The 17,289-nt window shown below is 35.9% G+C and overlaps 1 protein-coding gene across 3 annotated transcripts in view; it reads right to left on the bottom strand.

Moving 5' to 3' along the window:
• The window catches only part of LOC115222579 (protein Shroom2), a 268,678-nt gene that overhangs the window by 201,470 nt on the left and 49,919 nt on the right, over positions 1 to 17,289 (bottom strand). For all 3 annotated transcript variants that reach the window (XM_036511714.1, XM_036511712.1, XM_036511713.1), the window contains exon 2: positions 4,921 to 5,279. In XM_036511714.1, coding sequence (XP_036367607.1) covers positions 4,921 to 5,043 — 123 coding nt within the window. In that variant the 5' untranslated portion in view covers positions 5,044 to 5,279. The remainder of the gene's footprint in view (positions 1 to 4,920; positions 5,280 to 17,289) is intronic.

Raw genomic sequence — 17,289 nt, 5'->3', positions numbered from 1 at the left:
CTTCCAAAATCAACCTTGTCTTTCATCTCCTCAGGGTCAATAGAATAAAGTACCAGTCAAATACTAGGGTTGACAGTAGACTAATTCCTTCTCCCAAGATTCCGGATCATGTGCCTACTCTAGAAACAATTATTATTATTATTATTATTATTATTATTATTACAAAGGTAGTGAACAGGCAGAATCATTACTGAACCAGACAAATTGCTTAGTGGTATTTCTTTTGGCTTTACACTATGAGTTCAAGTGCTGTTGAGCTCAACTTTACCTCTCACCTATTTGGGGGTCAACAGAATAAATACTAGTCAAGCACCAGTATAAGTTGATCATATATAATGAACTTACTCTTTCTCCTAAAAATTTGCTGGCCTTATACCAAAATTTGAAATCATCATCATTATTATTATTAAGGTGGCGAGCTGGGAAAATCATTAGCACGCCAGGCAAAATGCTTAGCAGTATTTCATCTGCATCTACGTTCTGAGTTCAAATTCTGCCAAGGTCAACTTTACCTTTCATCCTTTCGGGGTCGCTTAAGTAAGTACTAGTTACGCACTGCGCTTAATGTAATCGACTTGATCCTTTCCCCCAAGCTGCCCTTATGGCGAAAATTTGAAATTATTATTGGGCATGGCGTTAGGAAGGGCATCCAGCTGTAGAAACTCTGCCAGATCAAGTTTGAAGCCAGGTGCAGCCATCTGGTTTGCCAGCCCTCAGTCATACTTCCAACCCATGCTAGCATGGAAAACAGACGATGATGATGATGATTATTACTATTATTAAGGTGGTGAACAGGCATAATTGTTAGCAAGCCATACAAAATATTTAGGGACATTTCCTCTGGCATTATGTCTGGAATTCAAATTCTATTGAGGTTGACTTTACCTTTCATTCTTTCGGGAATTGATAACTTATCTGTCAAGTACTGGGATCAATGTAATCCACTAGCCCCCAACTCCCCAGAATTTCAGGCCTTGTGCTGATAATGGAAAGGAGTATTATTATGATCATCATCATTATTGATGTTGTTGTTAGTGCCGGTGAACAGGCAGAATTATTAACATGCCAGCTTTCCATTTTAAGTTCAAATACCGCTGAGGGTGACTTTGCATTTTATTCTTTCAGGGTTGATAAAATAAATACCAGTTGAGGACTGGGGGGGGGGGGTGATGCAACTGACTTGCACCCTCTCCATAAGTGTACTGGCCTTATGCCAAAATTCAAAACCATCATTATTATCATTATTATTATTATTATCATCATACAAGGTTTTATAATTAAGCTTCTTAGTTTGTTTGCTCTTTTCTAATGCTGTGCCATACAACTAAATACATTTGTCATATGTTATGTTACTTTCGTCAGCAACAGCTTGATTCTGCTTGTTTACAAAACCACCGTGTTGATTTCTCAACGGTGCCAAAAAGACATCTCTTTCAGATAATATAGCCTGTCAGCTGCTGCTGATTTACATTTAATTTATATAAGCATAATATAGTGTTTTTAGATTTTCTTCAAACAGGTAATTTATTTGGCATTATCTTCAGCAGCGTTGCCAGATTTATCTGAAGACTATACTATTTTTCAGGATTAGATTCAATTTCTTTTGTAATTTAGGCTAGTTGCTACCTTAAACCTTTAGCATTCAGATTACTCTGTCAAATGCTATGCTTATTTATTCACATTGATTTGAATTGATCATGCATCACAATTTAGCTTCAAGATATTTTCATGTGTTTGTTTGTTTATTTTCAAATGATATTGTAGAGTTGGTGTGAGAGGCTGGATTTGATCATTTTGAACATAAACAGGTAGAATATTAGGGCCAGATATATGGCGGGTTTAAATAAGAATTTTAAGAGAAAAGAATTCCTACTGAATATCATGTTAAATTTCCAATCAAGTAATATATTTTACTAATTTACAATCAAATTTTTCATTTAGTGCAACTTTCCTTGAATTGATTTGGGAACCACAATCTTTAGTGGCTAGTGTGTTCCCTAATGAATGTTCCAAGAAAAATTTCTGGTGTTCCATAGGATAAGGTATCTTAAGGAAATGCAATAAAAATTTATTTTATTTTTTTATTTTTTTAAAAATGGTGTGCACCATTTTAAAAATAAGTTTATAAGTTGTTGCCTTTTTATATATATATATATATATAAGAATAAATTTTAACTTTTATTTCATTTAACATCTTTTATTGCAATCACATGCAACTATTGCCCATAAATTATAGATATGGGTTTCATGATGTTTGGAAAGTTGTACAATGAGTTCCAGGACAAAATGAGTTTAGGAATCAACAACCTAATGGATAACTGCATAATTACCCTGTGTCAGGCTCACAATCATGAGGTAGTGAGTTTGATTCCCAGACCAGACTGTGTATTGTGTTCTTGAGCAAGACACTTTATTTCACATTGCTCCAGTTCACTCAGTTCTAGAAATTAAATGCAATGTCACAAGTGCCAAGCTGTATCAGCCTTTCCCTTTCCCTTGGGAAATATTGGTGGCATAGAGAGGGGAGTTTGGTATGCATGGGAAACTGCTGGTCTTCCATGCCCAGACTTGTATCTTGGAGGGGAACTTTCTAAGTGCATCTCATGGTCATTCATGACCGAAGGGAGTCTTTACACTTTACCTTAAGTTTATGCTTGAACCAGGTTCAGTACTGTGTACCACATTCAAGAATAAAACAGCTGATTATGACTAGAAAATAATCTAATTGTAACATAGTAGGATAGATCTAAATATACAAAACAAAAAAAAAAACATTTTTCTTTAAAAATAAAAAATTATAAATATTAGTATCTTTAGTGTTATAGAAGTATTTGTTGCAGTCTCTCAAAGAGTATTTTATTTTGATGTCATAATATTTTATATAAACTTTTTGAGAGAATGTGAAATAGTCCTTTTTTGGAGCAGAATATCTTGAGCACACACATAAAGCTATGAATAACAGCAAGTAAATATTGGGTTTAAAAGATCTTTTCAAGTTAGAGATTGTCTTTGATGCTTTCTATCTAAAATAATTTTTCAACCTAATATTGAAGAAAACCCATCTACCACAGCAGAATTGATACCGATGCTAGTGCCACATAAAAGGTACTGGTGATGGCGCCACAAAAAAAAAAAGCACTGATGATTGTGTCATGTAAAAAGCACTGGAGATGTTGCCACATAAAAAGCACCAAGTACACTCTGTAAAATGGCTGACACTAGGAAGGGCATCCAGCCCTAGAAACTATGCCAGAGCAGACATTTGGAGCCTGGTGTGGACCCACCCTACCAGCTCCTGTCAAACCATCCAACCCATGCTGGCATGGAAAACAGACGTTAAATGTGACAATAAATGACAATGATTTACACGTTATTATTTATAGCTTTATGTAATTGCTTCCAAAAAAGCTTGTTTTATATATTGCTATTTTACATGAAGCTGTGTCCTTCAGCTTTTTAATTTTGAGAGTTTCGTGGATCAACTGAGAAAGAGAGGGAACAAAAGAGAGAGAGAAAGAGAGTGAGTGAGTGAGTGACTGAGTGAGTAAGAGTAAGAACCATATTAAATACACAGAATAAATCAACCTCATGGAATCATGCAGAAAGCCAGTTAAGCAATGACAACCAGATATATCGATAAAACTGTGAGTTTACTCCCGTCCCCTCCTCATTACCCCTTGTCTCTAAAAATCATTAGATATTCTAAGGATGACCATATGCTATGTCTACATGCACAAACCTGTTCCTATACATAACTACTAGTTAAGACACTGAAGTTCTAGCAATTTGTTTTTTGTCTTTTGGTAATGCATAATTTTGTGAAAAATGTCATTGGTTATGAGCTTTCTTATAATGGACCAAATTTGTTTGAAAGCACCAGTTTACTTGTTTTGTTTTTATCTGATGACATATATATCAGTGAAACAAGATGCACAGTGACTGTGCATGTGCACCTGTGCAAGTGTATGCATGCAAGACTAGCTTTGGCAGATTCCATCACCAACTTCTGCTTGCAAAGCACTGGTCAACACAAAACCACTAGTCTGAAGTGCTGCACAGTAGAACTGAACTCAAGACCAGCCTGGTTGTAAAGTTAACTTTTTAACAACACAGCCAATCCTGCTTTTCATTTGTTTAGCCTCGGCTAAGTTTTAATACAATATATATATATATATATATATATATATATATATATATATATATATATATAATATATATATATATACACACACACACATCCCTACCCACATAGATACACATGCATACATACATGACCAAAGGCAGCCAGTCATGACCATCTAGACTTTATTAGATGCAATCCGACTAGGGCCACATTATCCAACATTTCCTTTTTTTTATGATAGTAGGGTGTATTTGATAGATATTTCATTGCTATTTCTAACATTTGAGCAACCCAATTAGGCTCACTCCATTTGTGGTGGTCTTGGAACAGGTAGTTAGCTCTAGTAACCTCAGCTTGATAACCATTTAATCAAAGCTTTTGGCTACCATAATATCTCTCATTGCATACCATTAGGTATTACAGTATGTTAAGAAAGCAAAGAAAAATGCAATTCTTAGTCATCAACAATGTGTTGTTTCTGTTTATGCACTAACTTCATCTTCTAATGTAATTAAAATTAAAAAGTAAGTGAAAACCTTAATCATATCCCAGTGCCTATGTTAAAAAAAAGTACGAGTGAGCAATACAAAACAACATCAATACTTCTAGCACAGATATTTACCATATATAGAAGAAACACAACAGAAGACAGATATGAAGCCAGAATGTTTTTTTTCCCCTTACATTTTTCTTTTCTTTTCTTTTCTTTTTTTTTGAAGGAGGAAGAGAGAGTTCCACAATTACAATATTCAGTTTTGAAAAACAACCACGACACATAATAAAAGAGATAAGCATACCTTTTTGTTGTAACCTTCCTGACCCGTCAGGTAACATGAACACTTTGGTTCGTTAACATAGTTCCTATAACCAATATGGTTATTCTCATTGCTGTTATTATTTCCACCACTTCGCCTATCCATTATATATTAATATTGTGAAATATTTCCAGACTGAAGTGATATGGTCTGCCATCATGTTTCACCCAAAAAGCAGTTACTATCAGCATTTGTTAATTTTTGCATCTCAGAGCTACATGCGTCCATGATTTGATTTTATGATAATAGTTATGATTTGATTAATTGGTGTTAGTCATATCCAAACAACAAAGTTTATATCATAGTTTAGTTGTCACTCTCTACATATGGGCAATTATTTCCTGTTAATAGAGGGACAACCTCGTGAAAGAAACTTCAACTGTGTAATAAATGTGGCAAACAACCAGAAAGTCTGTTGAGCAATTTACTGTTTAAACCATTCTCACTTTTTTTTTTTCCTAACAGCACAACTAATTAATACATTAAATGAAGATCTCCTTTGTAATCAAGGAAGAGAAAGGATTGGTGAGTTTTCAGCCAACACCTATTTATGTTTGTCATCTTTAGTAAATCAGAACAAATAGCTCTATAACACCATTCTGAAGATGGCCAAAGCTTGTGGTACAAGGCCAGTCAGTAGACTTACTTCCTTTTGCATAGAATTACATTCCATTCCTAAACTAACATTATGAACAATTAGAGAACAAAAGAAACTATAGAAGGCTCAATTGTCAATTGGTCAACAGGCTTTCTGGTTATTTGTTTAAGCAAGCAATATATAAACTCAGAGTCACACACATGTATGTTAGTATACAAAAAAACATGAGGAAAGGTATTCAATGCAGTACTATTATTATTATTATTATTATTAACAATACTACTAATTATTTTTTATTAACCAACAAGGGTTGACAAAAACATCAAGGATGACACAAAGCATCAGTGTGGGATAACAAAAAGAAAATATGTAAAAAATGAAAATAACAGAAACAAAAATATTCAAAAAATGGCTTTCCAAATGGAAGGTGACTACTTGAGGAAACCCTACAAAACTGCCACCTTGGTCGCTGCAGCATGTGTCCTTGCCAGTTGTCCTACTTCAGGTTAAAAGCACATGTGACAGAGCAGGACCCTTCACATGGACTGTGCTTACCACTTTCAATCGCATTTCAACAAATTTGCTATAAAACAGTACATTTCTCTCTGCCCCCACTTTCCTTTACTTGAAAAAGTTGATGAGGTCTTGGCTAATGAGGAAGGGGTCTGTCTTTAGCTCTTTCAGATTTGTCCAACACACAATGACTTTCACTAAAGTCTTCAGAAAGATAAACATTACCAGACCTCAGCCAAAGGATGGTAGCAGGATAATCTTCATAATAAACTCAGCTGATAACAGGATCCACCCAACATAGCAGCAGGTGTATGGTATAACTCCACAAGGTGAGCTGGCAGAAACGTTAGCACGCCGGGCGAAATGCATAGCCGTATTTCATCTGCCATTACCTTCTAAGTTCAAATTCCACCGAGGTCGACTTTGCCTTTCATCTTTTTGGGGTCGATAAATTAAGTACCAGTTACACACTGGGGTCGATGTCATCGAATTGATCCATTTGTCTGTCCTTGTTTGACCCCTCTGTGTTTAGCCCCTTGTGGGTAGTAAAGAAATAGGTATAACTCCACAAGTCAGCAATGCGTAGGCATTGAATGGGTGCTTGTGGAACAGTTTCACCACAGTTCATGCATCTTTGATAGGCCTAGCTGATGGCACTTCCATGCCTTCGGAGTTTATCTCGATCAATATCCGCTGGTAGCATTGTCAGGCCAAGGATTTTGGAAATTATCCATGGGCACTAGTCTGACAGTCTTCCAGAACAGACCAGCTAGTTGATTTTCATCACTGCCCAGAGTTTTGCTTGGCTTGTCATTGCTAATCATGGTTCTGTCTGAGATGATTGTAGAACAGCGAAACCATTTTGCATGCTTCTATTCAGCGTTCAGACATTGCTGACTCGCAGAGTTATGTTAGACAGCAAGAAAGAAACAATCATTGGCTATATCCATTGTAATGATTGCCACAAAGCCACCCTGTAACTGGGAAGGGAAAGCAGTTTTCCTCTGTTTGGTGGCTGTAGCATAAGTTGTGTATTGGACAAAGCTGAAAGGTCTAAAGACACACTTTCCCTCTTTGGTCAAGCTTCCTTCCCCACTCAACTTCTGAAAGATCATCAATTATTATCTGTATAGAGCATACTATAATATATCTTTTTTTTTCTCACATTTAACTTTCTATATAAAGCCCAATAATTTATTATATCAGTCTTTTTAATTGACCCCATGGTGGCAAGTAAATCATCATCATCATCATCAATGAGCTGGCAGAATTATTAATACACTGAGGAAAAAGGTTAGTGGCATTTTGTCCATCACTCATTCTGAGTTCAAATCCCACTGAAATTGACTTTGCCTTTAATCCTTTTGGGATCAAATAAGTACCAATTACACGCTGGGTCCGATATAATCAACTTATTCTTTCCCCACAAATTTCAGACCTTGGCTATAGTAGAAAGAATTATTATTATTATTTTTATTATTATTATTGTTATTATTATTATTATTCAGCAACTTGGATGGAGCAGAGTTGCAAAACGGCTTTTTCCATCTGTTGTTGATAGTTTTTCCTGTTAACCTCAACTTCTATTCAATCAGTCTGAAGTTCTCACCTAAATTCCATTTCTCAGACTTATAGATATATTTAATTTCCTGTCATGGCTTTTGTGAGATTTCTGCTTTTATTGCCAAATGATGAGGTGGTGTTTTACATAGCATCATGTTTCTAAAATATACACCATTATAATCTATCTTTCAGATAGAAAGCCAAGTATACAAGCTTAAAGAGAAAGAGATGGAAGGTAGTAGGTAAATAGGTAGGTAGGTAGATGATAGAGGGAAGATAGTTAGCTAGCAAGGTAGCTAGCTAGACAGGAAGCTGGCTAGAAAGATAGATATGCAACCAGACAAATAAACAACAGACAATTTGTCTGACAGACTGACAAACAGATATGTAGACAGACAGGCTGACACATAGATGAACAAACAAACAGATATGTGAACAGAATGCATTCATGTACACAGATGTGCAAAGAGACAGGCAGATACATAGAGAAACATAGGAAGACAGACATGTAGACAGACAGAGAGACAGAATGTAGACATACAGGCAGACATGTAGACAAGACAGAGTAAGTACCAGAGGTGAGGAGGTAAGTCAGTAGAATAGCATATATATATATAGCTAAATATGCAAGCATAAAGGTATGTCTGTAGGTAGGTTTAGAAAGGTAGGACGATGAAGTGTTAATTGACAGTTCTATAACTTATTTCCAACTAATTCAGGCCCTTATACATTTCTAGACTTTTATTGCCACTACTAATTAGATTAGCCTAGTTCTGAAATCCCCAAAGCTTGATCCGAGTGCTCCTCCGTCTATCTGTTAGTTATGACAATGCACTTAACTGCACCAAAAATACCTGTTCTACCTTTGTAAATTAACACCTGGTGAGTGAAAAATATGCTGGGCTGCCAATTCCCTCCAGTGAATTTCAATGTATTATGATCCTTATATACTAACAAATCCACTTTGGCTTCACTACCACCACTACTACTGGTGGTGATGGTAGTAGTAGTAGTAGTTTGTTTAATCAAAGAATCTACAGTAGATTGACTAACTGGATAAATACAAAATGAATTGGACACAATATGATCAATTGCCTAACCCGCTACATATAGCAGCCAAATATCTCAAATTACATATTAGTCTTAAAAATATTTTTAAATAATTTTTAAAAATGGAAGAACACATTGGATAACGTAGTTCAAGGTTCACTATCTGAGTAAAAGATGAGATAGTCAAGGCTGGAAAGCCTTTGATCATTAGTCTGTATATCAGGGCTATCCTAGATTAAATAACAAAAACAACACAAAAAAAGCACACGTCCCAAAGAATTTATACATCTTGTGTGTATAGACACATGTGAACATTCTTAAGAAAACTGCTTTTCAGCAAAATTACATCTTGTATGCGTTCTACCCAAGTTTGGTAGATCTCTTTATCACTCCTATTGCAAGAAATACAGTGAGCTATTAGAAACTTAAAATCAATGACACTACTGTTTCCAAAATGAAATATAAATTAATAAAAAAAAAAGGAATAGCAGTTGTAATTGTTATGCATGTTATTGTTCTTGAAGTCTCAAAGACTTCTCAGCTCAAACAGATGTATAGCATGTTGGTAATGGATTTAATACGCAAGCAAGACACGCCACAAGTTTTTCATCCAGCTCTTACCGTAGCTCTGTCCAATATTATATCATTCAATAATTGCATACAATTAGCTTAATTACCACTATTTCTCATAAAGCCTTAGAGACATTTTATAAAACATTGAGGTTCTAGACAAACACAGTCAGGATATGCTACCCAATTCCATTAGCAAAAATTAACAGTTAAGATAATTCTTCAAAGCCTGCAACAATCAACTGATGATGGTGTCCTACATGAAATGCCATTGTTTATCTCTTAATTTTTATACTTATCATTTACAACATAGACCTAGTTTCCTAGAATCCTACTGTTTCACTATAATACAAACCACAGGACTAAGAGAGCCTTAGTTCCCTAAATCCTTTAAACTGCCACTGATTCTTTGATACAAAACCACCTTACATTATATAAGACCTTTTTGCTAAATTACATTCCAAACTTCAAATTAAAGTAAAATGGATCTGTTGATATCAGCAATGAAATTAGCATGTAAGACACCCCACAAGTCTTTTATTCAATTAGCATGTATGTGGCCAGCCATTCGGTACTATAACTAAACACAGAAGTACAGTACTGTTCTAGTCAACAGTTTAAAATAAAATGGGCTTCCATCAGTTTTCATGATGAATATTCATCAATATAGGCGCAGGAGTGGCTGTGTGGTAAGTAGCTTGTCTACCAACCACATGGTTCCGGGTTCAGTCCCACTGCGTGGCACCTTGGGCAAGTGTCTTCTACTATAGCCTCGGGCCAACCAAAGCCTTGTGAGTGGATTTGGTAGACGGAAACTGAAAGAAGCCCGTTGCATATATGTATATATATATATGCGTGTGTGTGTTTGTGTGTCTGTTTGTCCCCTAGCATTGCTTGACAACCGATGCTGGTGTGTTTATGTCCCCCGTTACTTAGCGGTTCGGCAAAAGAGACCGATAGAATAAGTACTGGGCTTACAAAGAGAATAAGTCCCGGGGTCGAGTTGCTCGATAAAAGGCGGTGCTCCAGCATGGCCGCAGTCAAATGACTGAAACAAGTAAAAGAGTAAAAGAGTAAAAGAGTAAACTGCTCGTTAGATTAGTATGTAATTAGCATGCTGAACATTCCACAGACATTGATGTAATTTTTCAGGCAGAATAAGCGGGACACAGCATGTGATGGCAGATCATTAGGTTATACATAGAGTATGACCAACAAGCTTCCACACAATTTCTGTTTATCCATTTTCATTCACAAGGCTTGAGTTGACAACCCACATATACCCCTGGTTGTGCTTTTTACAATGCAAAACCTACTCCTGCTTGTCTGGACATGAACTCACCGGGAAGCATCTGGCAGAGCATAAGAAATGTTTTGTAATCAACACCCGCAGCTAACAGTTGCATATTGCCCTTCCCTTCCAGATTGTGAAAGCTTACCATAATGTTTAATCTAAATACAGTGAAATTTTAAGACTTCATTTTTTTATGGGCATATATGGGCATATATGGGATAAGTACACTTTGCTCAGGATACTGCAAAATATCATTAACCCTTTTATTACTGTATTTCTGTTGAGATGCTCTGTGTTTTTTCAATTACTTTAAATATAACAAAATATTTAGTAAAAATAACTTAATTATCATTAAGCTAGTGTTAGGAACATAAATTGTGACTAAGGTTTGGTGGAAGATTTTAATTCAAAACTTATGAAAACAAGACATTTGTACTCAGAGCCAGAGCCGGTTTCAGCCGGGTTGGTAACGAAAGGGTTAAATAATACAAACCAAAGAAAGAGACTAGCCCAACATGTTAGAAATAGACTTGTCCAACATGTTAGAAATAGATTTGTCCAACACGTTAAAGCAACCAAATCTCTTTCCAGCCACACCGTACCATTTCAAAGAAGGAAAGAACTGGATAATGTAATCTAAAAAAGATGAAATGGTCAAAGCTGGAACACTTTTGATTATGGATTTGATCAATTAGGGATGATCAACAACTACAACAACAAATAGTTGGACAAAATTAGTTCGGAATAGGATTTTATAAATTTCTTTCAAATTCTAACATATTTAAAAAAATTAATTAAAATCCGAAGAGCTTCATTAAAATATAGTCAAAATATAGTTAAAATATAGTCAAAATATAGTTAAAATGGAGACCATATATTTCATGACTAAATTTTAGAACAAAAACATAGCATTGCCACAATCCAAATCAGATGTTTTATTTGACCAGATATAGGTAGAGCATACATTTATTGCTATGGGCCTAATAAGAAAAACCACTATGAGCTAATCTGTGTGCTAGAAATAACAACCAAATATCTTAGATATCTACAAAAGAAGTCCTAGATGGAGGCATAACATTGATTTTCCATAATGTTTAGTTCCAAAAGCCTTTCCAGACTACTGATTTTTCTGAACTAGGGACAGTCACCTTGGTCAAAACACACTAAATTAAATATTAATTCACTTAATTAAATAAAGTACAGGAAGCTATACATTATTATAAATGATAAAGTTTATTATTAACACTGTACACAGTACCAGTAAAATAGTCTAGTGGCTGTGGGAATTTTAAGTTCCTGCACATATATTAGCATAGATTAAAAGAGGTTCTGGTCAATTAGTATCCAGAAAGTTGGTGCTATACAAATATCCGCAAAATGTAGACTGGTCATGGCTGAAAGAAATTTGATCATAAATCTTACTGTTTAAGGCTGGCTTGTGGCTAAACAATATAGAGATAACAATAGATACTCAGGGAAAACTAGTGATCAAAACTACTGATGGTAAACATCAGAAAATAGTTTGTTTGTTTTTTTAAATGGAAAATAAATCTTACATTATGAGGACAAAGATAAATGAAATATAGGCATAGGAGTGGCTGTGTGGTAAGTAGCTTACTTACCAGCCACATGGTTCCGGGTTCAGTCCCACTGCGTGGCACCTTGGGCAAGTGTCTTCTACTATAGCCTCGGGCTGACCAAAGCCTTGTGAGTGGATTTGGTAGACAGAAACTGAAAGAAGCCTGTTGTATATATGTATATATATTTATGTATGTGCGTTTATATGTTTGTGTGTCTGTGTTTGTCCCCCCCAACATCGCTTGACAACCGATGCTGGTGTGTTTACGTCCCCGTAACTTAGCGGTTCGGCAAAAGAGCCCAATAGAATAAGTACTAGGCTTCCTGGGGTCGATTTGCTCGACTAAAGGCAGTGCTCCAGCATGGCCACAGTCACATGACTGAAACAAATAAAAGAGTAAAAGAGAGAGTAAAAGAGTATTTCAGTCACAACTTTTCGTGACAAATGTCTCTGCTTGGAACATTAGATGTCACTTCTTCCGCATAATACAAACATTATTTCACTATCTGAACAGAAACATAGGCTTGCTCAAGAAAAGACAACAAGACCACAGATGCAACGACACAATATCTATTCTAAATATCAAATCCATTACTAACTTTTATGAAACACTTATAACACACCTAATTTCCTTATTGGTATTTGGTACTCAGCCAAATGCATGCTCTGCTGTTTGATGGAAACCTGATACAGTCACTTATTGTTAAATAGTTCTTCTGTAGCTTTGTCATAAGAAATAAGATACTTCCACTCCTCCTGTAACAAACCTGTGTTCACCTTAACAATTGTAAATCTATAACGCTACTCACTTCAGTATACAGCTTGTTTATTTTAAACTATCATATTATCTATATTTTTTTTCACCACACTGTATAATAGGAAGCTTCAAGTTTATATGCACAGAGACTGCATTTACTTTGCAATATTCCTCCGCTTTCATTCAGAAAATTATCAATCTTCACCTAATTCATTAATATATTAGTCATGTCAGTTACAAGACACATCTCATGGATGCTCTGAAATGCACCATTGGTAATGTTCTTGGGATCTTATAGAGGGAGTTTCAGGTATTTCAAAATCAGACTCCTTCTCCCAGTTGGGATTGACAAAAGTCCCAGCTTGCCTCTCAGCAATAGCAAACCACTGCTTTATCCTCTCTATCCAAAGCCATCTAGTGGCCTTCTCAGCAGTTTCATTGATGGAATATTTAGCCTTCTTTGTCACTGCACCAGTAACTCCAAGCCTGGTGAAAGCTTTGCAGAGTGAACACCCAACAAAACCTTGGCGACTTGCTTCAGTTAGCTTGCAACATGCCTGCCAGCCTTGGCTTCTCTGCATTGCTTTACCAGCTAATGCATTTACAAATTTTCAGGTTGATTTTTTTTCTACTTTTACTATTGGACAAACTAATAATAATTTGCAATATGAAAAGCATAAAAGTCGTGCCTATAATAGTTGGTGCATTGGGAACTCTAAATAAAGATACTGACAAATGGTTGAAAGAGACTAAAATAGAATGTCCTGTAGAACTTCTACAGAAAGTTTGCCTCTCAGGGACAGGAAAGATTATCAAGAGAGTTCTAAGCTCCTGAAAGACTATTGAAAGATAGTGGCCATCTAAGATTACAGATAATAATCCACTACCCACATAAATCCTACCAGGAATAAGACTGAGCCCGAGTCAAATCAATAATATTAAGAATAAATAAATGACAATATCTTTCATCTTTTACTGGTTTCATTCATTGGACTGCAACCATGCTGGAGCACTGCTTTGAAGTCTTTTAGTAGAATGAATTAATTCCAGTATAAAATATTGAAGAAATATTTTTAAAAAGTATTCATTTTTATTTGATATAAAATAAATTCTAAATACTTAAAGTCATGTGCCAGCAATATTTTCTTTTTATTAATTCTTTAAGAAACCCTTCTGATAATTAATTAATTAAAAGCTTGATTACTGTATATTCTTTTGTTTGTTTCAGTCATTGTACTACAGCCTTTGATGGTGTATAACCTCGAGGTTTCGTTGATCAAATCAGCTCCAATATATATTTTACATCAGACACCTTATACTATTGGTCTCTTTTTTGCTGAACCACTAAGTTATGGGAGACATTAACAAACCAGTACTGCTGTCAAGCAGTGAGAAACAACTACACAAACATACAGGGAGAGTTTACCAAAAAAAACAAAAGACGAAGACAGGTGGTGTACAAAGCAAACAGATGTATTATTATAATGCTCAGGAATAGAAAAAGTCTTTTATGTTTCGAGCCTACGCTCTTCTACAGGAAGGGACACAGAAAAAACAAAGAGAGAAAAAAATGTGTATAGTGGCTAACGATCTATCATGGCACACACATACACTGTGGTTCAGCATAATTTCTGTCAGTCAGACATTCACTCACAAACCTCAAAGGCACACAACAGGGCTGAACCTAAAACCAACTGTTGATGAAGTAAACTTTATAACTAGACAGCAAAGTTTCTACCTATGTATTCATTTATAAACCACAGTAGCAGACAAGTTAAAGAGGTAGATAAGTCACAATGATAGATAAATCACGGCAATAGATAAGTCACACTGTGTTTATAATCTTTTGGTAGCAGTCTTTGACCCATACACAAATCACATGTTTCTCTCTACGAATAGTGTTTGCAACACAGCTTGCAGTCACATTCAAATAATTAATACATTTAGCGGAAATAATCGCAATTATTGTTAATACAAGCTAAAGTCTTCGGAACCACAGGTGTGGCTGTATTCTAAGAAGTTTGCTTCTCAACAATATGGTTCTGGGTTCAGTCCTACACCTAGGGCAAGTGTCTCATGCTATAGACACGGGTCGGGTAAAACCCGAGTGGATTTGGTAGACAGAAACTAAAAAAAATGGTGTATGTGTGTTTATGTTTGTTTCCCACCATTACTTGACAACTGGTATTGGTTTGTTTACATAACTTAGGAAACGAAGCTGATACAATAAGTACTTGTCTTAACAAAAAAAAACAAAAAAATAAAAGGGGTTGATTTGTTTGACTAAAATCCTTTAAGGCAGTTCTCCAACATGGCCACAATCCACTAACTGAAACAAGTAAAAGAACCATAGCAATGTGTTTCAATGGTGCAGCCATTGCTTTTAAATCATCATCATTCCTGGTTGGGTTGTAACATATGCCACATCAAATGAGCATTGCAGCCACTTCGTAGAGGCCAGTGTATATGCTTTGCACACATGAAAGGATTATCATCATCATCATCACCATTTAACAGCCATTTTTCATGCTGGCACGGGCTGAACAGTCTAACAGGAGCTGACAAGCTAGAGAGCTGCATCAGGCTCCAATTGTCTGCCCTGACATGGTTTCTACGGTTGGATGGCCTTCATAATCCTTTCTGCTATAGGCACAAGGCCTGAAATCTCTGGGGAAGGGGTAAGTCAATAACATCAACCCCAATACTTAACTGGTACTTAATTTATTGACTCCAAAAGGATGAAAAGCAAAATCGACCTCGGCAGAATTTGAACTCAGAATGTAGCGGCAGATGAAATACCTATTTCTTTGCTAACCACGAGGGGCTAAACACAGAGAGGACAAACAAGGACAGACAAATGGATTAAGTCGATTATATCGACTCCAGTGCGTAACTGGTACTTATTTAATTGACTCCGAAAGGATGAAAGGCAAAGTTGACCTTGGCAGAATTTGAACTCAGAACATAACGGCAGATAAAATACCGCTAAGGATTTCGCCTGGCATGCTAACAGTTCTGCCAGCTCACTTTACAGTGTACTGGGTGCTTTTTATACGGCACCAGCACAGGAACTTTTTACATGGCATCAGGTTGAGTATATAAATTCATGAGATTGTGTTTGAATGAAAGGAACATTTACAAATTTTTTTTTTTTTTAAATCATATCATTCCTGGTTTCAGAAGTTCATAGAAATAATTAATGACAGCCTAGAGTCAATCACTTCTATCTATACACTGATGTAATAATGCCAACCCATTGCTATTCATGTCTCTTGTATGCAACCCAGTTGAGGCATGGAACTTACAGCTATTGTGAAGTGCAGGTGTGGCTGTGTGGTAAGAAGTTTGCTTCCCAACCAAATGGTTTCAGGTTCAGTCCTACTGTGTAGCATTTTGGGCAAGTGTCTTCAAACAATAGACCTGAACTTACCAAAAACTTGTGAGTGAATCTGGTAAATGGAAGCTGAAAGAAGCCTCTATATATATGTATGTACATATATGTGCGTTTGTGTGTGTTACTGTCTCCTAATATTGACATCACATGATGATTGTAAACAAGTATCATCATCACAATCATCGTCATTATGTGAGCAGTATACTTCATTATTAATCTTCCATGAAAACATGTCTGGTCAAGGAGAAATATAACCTTATTTGGAAACAAGTGAAGGTTGGTGACAAGAAGGGCATCCAGCTATAGAAAAACTGCCAAAACAAATTCTGCATGCAAGCGTGCAAATGTGGACATTAAAATGATGATTCCTGCTGTTGATAACAATTCCTTTTTCATGTAATTCACATGGCCAAGTATATATCTTTCTCTAATTTCTCACATAGGGAAACAGTTCAGCATGCTTTATTTCTGGCATTTTCTTGGAATGTTTCTGTGCATCCATTAGTCTGTCACTGATTTTCCCAACCACAAAACTCTCTGTCTCTCTCAAAACTAATACTCCTCAGTATATTCTCCCATATTCTTCAGTATATTCAATAAAACACAACTCTCCCCATTCCCCCACCCCCCAAAATCACAACTTCATGTTCTGGTATTATAATAAGCAAGTAATTTAGTATTTTTCCTATTACTTTTTTTTTTTACCATCAGAAATAGAAATAATTTTTTTAAAAACTTTTGCCAATTTGCAGGAGTGGATGTGTGGTTAGTAACTTGTTTACCAACCACATGGTTCCAGATTCATTCCCACTGCGTGGCACCTTGGGCAAGTGTCTTCTACTATAGCCTCGGGCCAACCAAAGCCTTCTGAGTGGATTTGGTAGATGGAAACTGAAAGAAGCCCGTCACGTATATGTATATATATATATATATATAAAATATATATGTGTGTGTGTATGTTTATGTGTCTGTGTTTGTCCCCCTAATATAGCTTGACAACCAATGCTGATGTGTTTACGTCCCCGTAACTTAG

This window comes from Octopus sinensis, linkage group LG20, assembly GCF_006345805.1.
Source record: "Octopus sinensis linkage group LG20, ASM634580v1, whole genome shotgun sequence".
Taxonomy (NCBI): domain Eukaryota; kingdom Metazoa; phylum Mollusca; class Cephalopoda; order Octopoda; family Octopodidae; genus Octopus; species Octopus sinensis.
The sequence above is the reverse complement of the archived record's forward strand: the minus strand, read 5'-3'. Positions and strand labels throughout refer to the sequence as shown.